Source organism: Lichenostomus cassidix, chromosome 19, assembly GCF_008360975.1.
Source record: "Lichenostomus cassidix isolate B80296 chromosome 19, HeHo_3.0, whole genome shotgun sequence".
In the NCBI taxonomy this organism is placed as follows: domain Eukaryota; kingdom Metazoa; phylum Chordata; class Aves; order Passeriformes; family Meliphagidae; genus Lichenostomus; species Lichenostomus cassidix.
Genome location: NC_139499.1, coordinates 7,755,792 through 7,766,204, shown reverse-complemented (window position 1 = coordinate 7,766,204; position 10,413 = coordinate 7,755,792). Strand labels below are relative to the sequence as shown.

The 10,413-nt window shown below is 42.5% G+C and overlaps 1 protein-coding gene across 1 annotated transcript in view; it reads right to left on the bottom strand.

Annotated features, from left to right (window-relative positions):
• Positions 1–3,107: 3,107 nt before the first annotated feature.
• The window catches only part of ULK2 (unc-51 like autophagy activating kinase 2), a 36,325-nt gene continuing 29,019 nt past the window's right edge, over positions 3,108–10,413 (bottom strand). The window contains exons 22-28 of the mRNA XM_085078741.1: positions 9,732–9,884; positions 8,885–9,093; positions 7,556–7,734; positions 6,550–6,668; positions 6,051–6,208; positions 5,061–5,196; positions 3,108–4,970 (exon numbers count right to left, since the gene is read on the bottom strand). Of these exons, the coding sequence (XP_084934867.1) occupies positions 4,903–4,970; positions 5,061–5,196; positions 6,051–6,208; positions 6,550–6,668; positions 7,556–7,734; positions 8,885–9,093; positions 9,732–9,884 (1,022 nt within the window). The 3' untranslated portion in view covers positions 3,108–4,902. The remainder of the gene's footprint in view (positions 4,971–5,060; positions 5,197–6,050; positions 6,209–6,549; positions 6,669–7,555; positions 7,735–8,884; positions 9,094–9,731; positions 9,885–10,413) is intronic.

Sequence of the window (10,413 nt, the reverse complement as noted above, 5' to 3'; positions counted from 1 at the left end):
GATGGCAGCAGGAGCAGGGAGGTGGATGGATGCTCCAGAGCTTGTAAAATTCTCACCCATCAGCCTGCAGGGTTTTCATGTCACAACAGTGTTTCTTGTACTCGACAGCACACACTGGAAGCAAATGTCCCAGCTCCCACTTATCCCAGTGGGCAGCAGGGACAACATCCACAGAAATGAGGCAGCATCCTGGGAGACACTCCATTTTGGGCCTTCTCAGGGACATCTTTTGGCCAGCTGGGGACAGGAAACACGGCTGAGGGTGTTTTTAGCATTGCAAAGTCTCAGCTGAGTCTCCCTGGAGCAGCTGGGTGAGGCACGTGGATTTCAGGGAAGTGTGGGATCCCGAGTGAGACAGAGGAATACCCCGTGCTCCCCACGCCTGGGAGCTGGCAGCGTTTTCTATTTTAATTCAATCACTAAGAAAGAATAAAGGGAGCTATTTATGGGAAAGCAATGGAACTCCAAAGGAACTGGGAGGTGAGCAGTGCTGGGGTGGGGGTTCTAATACCAGGGATGTACTTACAGCAGCAAGAGGTGTTTTATTGAGAAGCTGAGCTCAAGATTCCCCTCATTGCTCATCGCCTTTGCTCCCCTCTTGGTGTCAATTAACTGCAGTCAATTAATGAGACAGGTTCCTGCCCTGCCCTGGGGAACAGCCCTTTCTGCTGGTCCTTGCCCTGCTCCCAGAAGCATCCACCAGAGCCTGGGGAAGGAGGACTTTGGCTTGGAAGATAAACTGGGCAGTGTTTGGTTTCAAGAGTCCACCAAATAACACAGCTAATCAATAAATGTCCTTTTAGGTTGGCACACCACGCTGACAGAACTTGACGTTTTCAGCTACAATCTGCAATCTCTGCTTAAATGTCTGCCTGGTCTCAAATTCCAAGTGTTTTTCAGAAGTCACACAAGAAGTCAGTGGCAGAAGATGGGCAGATACAAAGCCCAAACAGCACTCAACCATAAAAGCGGGTTCAGAAGATGAACAACGGGGAAAGGTTATAAGGAACCCACAGGAATCAATGCAGCTCAGTTCATTTATGGCATCACTTGTTTTGAAAGCTGTGGTTGATCTCACATTCGCAAGAAGGGAGATACTGTGTCACACAGAGCCCTGGTCTGTGGGCTGCATTGTCGACATAGTTCAGGCCATGGAAAATGTGAAAGGGACACAAAGAAACAATGGGAATGATTGGCACAAGGACTGCAACAAGACTCAACAGCCCCACTGGCACTCGGTTGGCTTTCGGGCAGAGGGGAGGGGGGAGCCTGCCGTGCACAAAAGCCTATTGAAAAGGCGTTTGTCCAAAGGAGCAGTGCCAAGGCTTCCTTCAGCTGGGCTCCAGCTGACTTGGAGACCTCAGGAGTGGGGTTACCCTGATAGATTTCACTCCTCTGCAGAAAGGAGGAGCTGTGGGGGCACTCTGGAAAAAGCCACAAGCCAGGCTGTGCCTCGGGTCAGACAGGGAAGTTCAGGATAAAAAGAGATTTGCTTGAAGACTTAAGAGGCATCCTGGATAGTCAAGACAGTAGCAAGCAGAGCTCACAGAAGACAAAAAGTCACAGGATCAAAATTTAAATTAAAAAGCCCCCAAAAAGTAGGAGAGGAAGCAGGAATCAAAAAGGAGGTGGGTCACAAGCCAGCCAATCTGAATTTCAAAGCCTCAGCAAGCTTTGGAAGCAGCAGGATCCACCTTTCCCTGCTCCAGATGAAAAGCAAGCTTCCCTTTTTGGTGCAGCTGGGCACAGCACTGTGACATGGGTGAATCACAAGTTATTGCCTCTGAACCCTGAGGTGATGTGGCAATAACTTGATGTAGCTGTACAAGATAATAGCAGAACTGGGCAAAACCCAGGGAGTCCCAGCAACAGCTCACCCCTCAAAATGCTCCTTGGAATAACTTGTAGCAGCTCAGTTGCAAGTTAAATTAACTTGATTTCCTCCTATGTGTCAGAAGGGCTGAGAGTTCAACTTCTTGCTTATAAAAAGCAGCAAATGTCAGAATCAAAATGTGGTTTAGATTCTCCAGCTGACATTTTGCACTATGGAGAGAGCAGAGCAAACGCAGAACACTCGAGGAGATGCTGGAGAGCTGAGCTAGAAAAGCACATCAAATCTCTCCTTTCAAGTTCTATCTTTCAAAGGCTGGAAAAAGAAGTATTTGGTAGAAACAAGCACCTGCTGTTCAGCACGGAGAGCCAGAGACAGAGGACAGCTTCAGGATCTTTGTGGAATGAGTTTATGCAGAAAGACAGGCCATGAACATTGGTCTCCTCCTCCTGGAAACAGCCAGCAAGAATAGCCCTTTTCTTCTCCTCCTGTTTGTGCAGCTGTAGCCTTGATGGCAAGAGGGGAAGGAGAACGAGCTTGAATCCTGAAAGGGAAGAAAGAAAACCAACAAAACCCAGTGAGTTTCTGAGAAAAGCAGCCTATCTCCTAGACTTGTGCATTAAGGCTGTTGCTTTGTTCCTAGATTTGGGCTCAGACATATCATTAGCATTCCCAGCTCACTCCTTCCTCATCCTCTTTATGTGCCACTCACAAGTGGAGGGTTTTTAAAGAATAAATCAGGAAAAATTTGATGTTACAACTCAAAAATACAATATCCACACAGCAGCTACCACAGCACACCTCAGGTGGGCAGAGGGGATGAGCTACAAGGTGAACAAAACCCATTTTTTGTAAACTTTGGATAGAAATTGTAACTTCCTGCCAGGTTTTGTCAATTAGCTCTGTATATGCTGTTCTGGCAGCCCAGACAGCTCCTCTTTGCTAGAGGCAACAAATAAACACCTTGTTGAAAGATCATACAGCTGTTACCCAGGATCCTACTTAGCATTTTCATTTTCTAATCCAAGTTAGGGAAAAAAAAAAGAAAAAAAAAAAAAAAAGCAGGGTAAATTGTCTTCCCAAAGCCAGGGAAAACAAACTCAGGGACACTTTGTGCCAGAGCTATCCAGAGATAATGAACTCAAGGATTCTGCCCCATCCTGCCCTGCTGGCAGGTCCAGCTGCTGAGGGGAACATTCAACAACTTCTTTACCAAGGCAAGTAGAGATTTTCTCCTAAATTTAACACCTCTGCTCACAGAGACACAGCAACTCAGTTGTACCATAGAAACACTTCTAGTGTCAGTATTTATTTTTACCTTAATATACATTTATACAGGCCATAATAAAAAGGCTATTACGCAACAGTTCAGTGAGTTATTACCTAGTTCCAAGAATAATGCATGCAATTACAAAGGAGAGGTAGAAACACCGTATTAAAGACCTAAAAATACAAACATTATATAAACAAACACTTTCAAATTAACTGTTGGAATTTCATACAGATAAATAAGGTAAAAAGTACATTACTCTGTCAAAGTAAAGGAAACACATGGTTATCCCAACACTGAAACAATATTTTTGATGTGTAAGCCCTGTACAACTTTGTCAAATAGTTCAGACCACTGTGTTTTAAGAGGATTAAAATGATTTTGTCCTGGAGAATGGTTTATTCAAGTATTCAAGCAGTTGAGTAACAAAAAAGTCCCAAAAATAAAGTATAGGAACCATTTCCAGAGAAGCTGATCTGCCTAAATACTTTGCAAATCGCTGTCCTGATGATCTCATGGGATGCTTGAAATGATGATGCCTATAAGGCTAAATGAAGCTTCCCACCTCTCCCCCAAAATGCACACAAAATAATCCTGATTTTTCACACACTCTATATGTAGAGATTCTACATAATTTTATCAGCATCTCAAACCACAACATTATTTTCTGGTTTGTTTTTTTTTTTTCTTTTTTTTGCATTGGTTCTTTGCAGAACCTTTCAGTTTACAGTATTTATTGTAATACTGCCCAAGAAACAAACTACAGAGAACTGTCATTACACCCCTAAAGACTGCAGGCATTAATGCACATATTGCATGCACAACAAAAGATGCAACCAAATCTATATAAAAAGCAAACAACCAGCAACTCAACATTGCTATTACTGAGAAAGTCCAAAGCAGTAGTTACTCAAGTATTAGACAAATAGGTATAAAATGGAAAGGTTCACATGAATACAAGTTTTTACACAGTTTGTTTGAAAGTCTTCTCGAAGCTACATTTGAAATTCTGAAAAGAATTTTATGTACACTGAAATGAAATTCAGCCAAGTCCATTGTGCCTTCTTTCTCTAGATTTTTTTTTTTTATATAGTTCTTCAAAAATGAATATACAGTTGCTTTAGTAAATTAGTGCAAAACAAAATATTTTGGAAGAAGATCATCAAATTGTATCCACATCAGCTGAAAACCCCCTGGGGCTTTTGCACAGATGGAGAGAATTTCTTCCACCCCCACTTTTCCCCCGGGGTAAAAGTGTGTTTGCCATCCCTTCATATGACAACCTGAGCCCTGTGTACAACAGGTGAGCTCCCAGACAAGGCAGCTGAGCCCCAAAAAGCTTCAAGCAGCACTTGCACATGGTTAGGGTTTCCCAAATTCACTCGGCCACGTTTTACTGAACAACTTAAAAACTCTTGAGGGAATCTTCTGAGGGAAATGTCTTTTTTTTGTACCTGATGCAGAAGGATCCGCTCTCTAAAAACCTCACGAGGATAAAACAACAAACCCTGATCATTCGAGTTCAAAGCACACGTGCAAGGATCAGTTTGAAATGTGAAGAGAGATTCTTTTAAATTCTGTTGCTAGGAAGGAAAAGGAGCTGCTGGATCGGTAAGGCAAGTGTACTTTTGGAATTTCTCCTCTTTGAATATGCTGCTGTTTCTTTGGTAGTCACCACAGAAATGTAAGAATCATCTTCCACATGGGGCAGAACAAGGACAACAATTGAGCTGTAGTGAAAAAAGTGCAGTATCACTGATGTGGTCCCTTATGTTCACACCATCTGGTCCTCAGGATATTCCTACTGCTCATACACAGCCACTGTGCTGTAGCAGAGTGCAGACAGCCTTCGCTCAATGCTGGATTTATCTGCAGAGAGAGGCACAAACCAGGTGATGAGCAGAGTTATCTTACAAAGTGCTAATTCCATGTGATTTTCGTTATTCAATGTGAACTTACACTTGTGTACATTTTCTATATCTGCAGGGTCTTGCAGTATTTTAGTCAATCCTTCCAGCAGCAGGGCTGCCTTGTGGTATCGATATGTGATATCTTCAGTTTGCTGGAACATCTCATCCAGAGCTGCTGACTGCACCTGCAACCAGTCAGGACATTCGGTTTCAGAAATTGCTTCAGGCAAGTAGCAAAATGAAACATTCAGAATTAATCATCTAAAAGTGTCATTAAGAAACTATTTTTGAGCTTTAATTTAGCTGATTGTGGTGTTGTAACTAAGACAACTAAGTGAAGGTGGAACTAGATGATCTTTCAGGTCCTTTCCAAACCATTCTAGGATTCTGAGAGGACACAGCACCTGTGCTGTGGTAGCTCTGAGAATATTCTGCACAAAAAAAGCTATAAAAGCACTTTTTGATCTTCTGTGTTTCTGTGTGTGACAGCAACATATGAATAAATATGCTCATTCTTACACCTCTTGTAAAGAAACAAATTAATTGTGCACAATGACACCATTATAGGGTGAAGCCCAACATTTGCCAGAATCTTTTGTGTGACACGTAGAATTCCCTCTCATCACTTAAGCACTTAAGTTTCCTGTGTGGTTACTGAAAACATCAATGACATGGGAGAGCATCCCCATGTTTGCCACCAGCTCTGTTTTGTGTGAACAGACTGACATGCAAATGCACCTGGTAAATTGATGAAGCTATTCCTGGAAGAAACCTGGCACCCAGGGCTGTGGGATTTAGGAGTTCATTTCCTAGTGTTTATGTACCAAACATGCTGATGTAGGGGAAACATCACTGTGGAACAGCATCTGCCAGGAACTTTAGCCACAGAGTTAAGGCAGGGCAGGAAAGAGTGAAAAACTAAACAAAAAATTACCACGGACAGAATTCTGGAAATATAAATTCTGTTTTCTGGTTGTGTAGAAGAGGTATGTGAGAGAAGGAAGCAATTCCTGTAGTTTAGGGAAAAGGAGGGACTTACCATTTCCACAGCACAGCTGTAGATGAGTTTCTCTGCAGTTACACTGTTGATTTCATCAATGAACCTTTGCTTGTCCGAAAAGAAACGATTCAACTTTTCTGTCAATTTTTTGCACATTCCAATACAAAATTTGTATCTCTCGTTGAGGTTTTTCACAACTGGGAGAAAGGTAAGAAGAAATTTTTAAAAACTCAAACAAATAAAACCCAAACAACCGTAAGTTCAGCTTTGCCCAGCAACACCAGAGTAAACTTGTTTAAACTTGTGCTTTTAGTGTTTATTTACTCCACCACTCCTATGACTTGACCATCTATCAAATAATTTCCATTCCAAGTTAATAAATACCCATTTCCTAACTGTTTCTGGCTGTTTACTATCAAAATTGTGCAACTGTACATATCTACAGTTCTCCTGCAGAGAAGAAAAACAAAACTAATGTTGCAAGTAAAACTTTCAGAGTGATGTGTCAGCAAAGCAAATTAGATGATGTTGCATTTACCTTGCTTAACAGCAGTGGATGGGTTCAGTTTCCCAGATTTGACCTGTGCTTTGGCAAGGTGCAGAGAAGATGCCAATAACTGGGCAGCTTTCATATACAACACCAGCTGCTCCACTTGCCTAGGGAGAAAAGGAGAAAAAAAAAGTAATTTATGCATCAAAATACTTTTCTTGAATGCATTCAAGCCACGGGCAGACACCACTTTTTAATGACAGCACTGCACAGAGCCCAGCAACAGCAGAAAAGGAAGACAGATGTTTAAAATGCAGCTCCACCCCTCCCCTCCCTTCCTTTCACAAACACTCTGTCACGGGGCGAGGGGACATCTGCTCATTTAGGAGCTGCAGCAGCAAAGACAAACTGCTTTAAATGCAGACATTTTCAAAAGGAGCACTTATTTGTGGGGACTCTCTGCCCGAGGTCAACGTCTCACCACAAGTGACTGAGTGTACTTTTCATTTCCTATCCCCCTGAAATTCTCACTTCTGAAAAGCAAACAGTTTGCAGTCCTTTTTTTTTTTGTGGATTTTTTTAAATTATTTCAGGAAGAAGGCGGTAAGTAGAACTGCCCTTTCCCACCACTTCAAATTTCTCATATTTCTCCTTGCTTTTGATTTTGCATTAGGGCTGACTGACTGTTTTTTTTTCCAGTGAAACCAAATTTGGACACTCCTTCTCCCTTCCCAACCTCCACCTCAGTGCTTCAGTCAACAGGAAAGGATGAGGGCTCAGATCTGACAAAATCTGGCACACAAGTTTCCATGCTCAAAAATGCACTGCTGCACCTCAAGCCTCACCACTTTCCCCAGAAAAGTGACAGACCAGAAAATAATCTTTTATTTGTCTTTGCTCTTTCTGATCTGTCTTCAATTGTTAAAAAATTCATTCCTATGAAGATTCTAGACAGGAAAAAAAAAAAAATCACTCCCAGCAAAAAGGACAGAATTTCAATATATTTTTGATATGTTTAATCTTCACTAATTCTCCTATCTGACTGCATACTCACCCCCATTCTTTGCTGAGCTGGCTGATCTGATCCACAACTATGCTCTCCTGGATTTGGTACAGTGACACAGCAGAAGTGCACAGGTCTGGGTTTCCTCCTCTCACTGCTGTCAGATCCAGAACGCACTCTGTAAATGTCAGCATCATGTTTAGGTGACGCAGTGTGTCTGTGTGCTCTCTCTGTCAGAGGGAAAGATGACAGCAATTTAACCACTGAAAGCCATCAGCCACATTTAAAACTGTTGTCAATTGTTTAAGGATTTCTTGGTATGTCAGTTCTGTGCAGGAATCACATTGTGGTTGAGGCAGCATTGGGGATGACAGAACCAAATGGGCCTGAACAGATCTGAACTTGCTCTCTCTTTTTTAATGAATTCAAGATATTGTAGGTTATACTTAGGAGTCTTTTAACAAAGCCATGGGAATTGGTACATGGAGTTCTGTGTTTGTTGAAACCTGAGGAACTGAAGGAATCACAAGTGGGACAAATTACTTATTGTATTATCAGCAACGCAAAAGTATGCTTGGCACTTGTATGAGCAGCCAGGAGGAACATTTGGCTTTTATTACGTAATGGACTTAACCTACAAAATAACTCATCTGCTTCACTCTAATATACACTTAGCTCTAGAATTATGTTGTGTTAGAAGGTGGCTGTAATCAGAGTTTACACTTTAGATTAAAAAATTCAGTTGGAGTGAACAACTCACTGCTGTTCTGTCGGTAAAACACACACTACACATGCAGAGTTTCTACTCAAAAACAAGCCTTCAAAACAAATCAAACATATATTTGCAATATTTATAATATTTTCATTAATAATACCACTCTAAATACATTTTAAACTCCATCTGTGGGAAGAATACAGTGTACTGTTAAGCATTCACATTATAACAGAGATTCCATAGAGACCCAAACACCTTCCAGCAAGATGTGAATGAGAAAACAGAACAGCAATCTGTCCTAAGTGAGATTTAACGTCATTCTCTGACTGTGAAGAAGCAATGAAACGCCCAGAGGAGCTTTGTTGCTGTCAGCACCCACATGCAGAGGCTTGGCATTAAACAGAGGCCTCTCTGGGAGGCTCTGGTGGACAAAAGCAGTCATGTTCCTTTGGTTACCTATTCAATTATATGAAATGCCAATAATAACTACCAAAGAGAAACTGGCAACTACTTATACAGCAATATTTTCAAGATTTTAAACAAAAAAACCAACATGTGAGACAGCGCAGAGGAAACTACGAAGTGCACAGAGGAGCCCTGCTTTTACCACATCTCTTTTTCAACAACATCACACATTGGAAAACATTAAATGATTGCTTCTATACCTCCATTAAAGTTTCCTCAGGCAATTCTGGAGCTTCAAAAGTGATAAAGCCCTCCAGGCTGGGAGGTGAAGTGCCATAGGGGATGTACTTCAGACTCGGAGCTGCTTCAGCCCCCGGAGGAGAGGATCCCATATAAATACCAGGAGGAGAACCCATATAAACACGGCCACTGGTGGAGCAGAGGGACCCTCCAGAGCTGTTTGATCCAACTGCAAGGAAAATAACACACACATTCAGTCTGATTCAGCACTGGGGCTGTGGGTGACAGCAAGTGACACATCAGGAGCCAGCAGAGACCCCCATGGAAGGCTCTAATCGTTGCTCCTTGCATGGCTCTGTGGAGAGTGCAAAGGCTTTGCTGTAACAACACTGGCAATTCCAAGCAGATTCTGGGATTCATGGCTGACAAGGAATTCAGGTGGTGCTGTGGTTCACACTGGAGCAGGTGAAGCCTTTAACCTTGAGGTCTGTGACATTTGGCAATATAGCAGACACTTGACAAAATGCAAAGTCAGCTCCCACCTTCAGTGTGCTGTTTCTGGGACAATGCACAGCAGCAGGCAAAAATCAGAATTCTGACTTTTCCTCTCCACCTTTGTCATAGAAATCATACTCCCTGTGGTGGAGTAAAGCTGTGTACTCAGGTTACAAACTGCTGGATTGTAAATCCGTGCCTCTGACCCTCTTTAGGAGGAAAAAGGCAGGAATTAGATATTAATCTCTGCTCTCTAAAGCACTTTTACTCTAGGCCCTGTGCAAGGCAGCAATGAGGCTACTGGCCCAAGATGTGGACAAGCCCAAGTGCTGCCTTTGAGAAATATCCACACAATTGTCAGGAAAGTCTTACCTGAGGTGGTTCTTGTCCTGAGGACCATGTGGGTGCAGGTAGGAGGGGTGGCACTGCTTGGAGGAGACCCCACAGTGAACATGACAGCCCGAGAACTTGCCCCACTTCCCATGGATGGAGTTGCCATTGCAATTCCATAGGCTCCTGCTGGAGCTGGGAGAGAACATTTCAGCTAGTTAGTCCCTATTCCATATAATCACACTAAGAAGTAATTATATGCAGCAAATTGGAGCACTGCAACACAAGGTGCTTTGATGCAGATCCAAGCCCTGGACTAGTTAGAAGTTCTGACAGGAAATAAAACAAGCTGAGTGGACAGTGCTGGTGAGACACAAAAAGAGTCAAGATGCACTTTACATATCTTTTTACTTTAAGTGTCTCAAAGTTCTACTCTCACCCAGAAAAGAGCAACAGAGACTCCCTGAGAGCCTGAAAATGTCAGTTTTGCAGGGAAAGATACAACTGCAAAATTCTGAAGGCAGATCATGACAGGTCTGGAGGCTAAAGACCAGCCCTGTTTGCAGAACTCCTTCCTTCTGCTCACAAGGGAGAACTGGTGGCAAGAGACAAGCTCAGGGAAGAGGAGGAAAAAAAAAACCAACCAAACACCCAGAATAACATAAACTGGGTTTAATATAAAACCAAGGTGGAATTAGGAAATGAAAAGCCACAAATGCTGAAT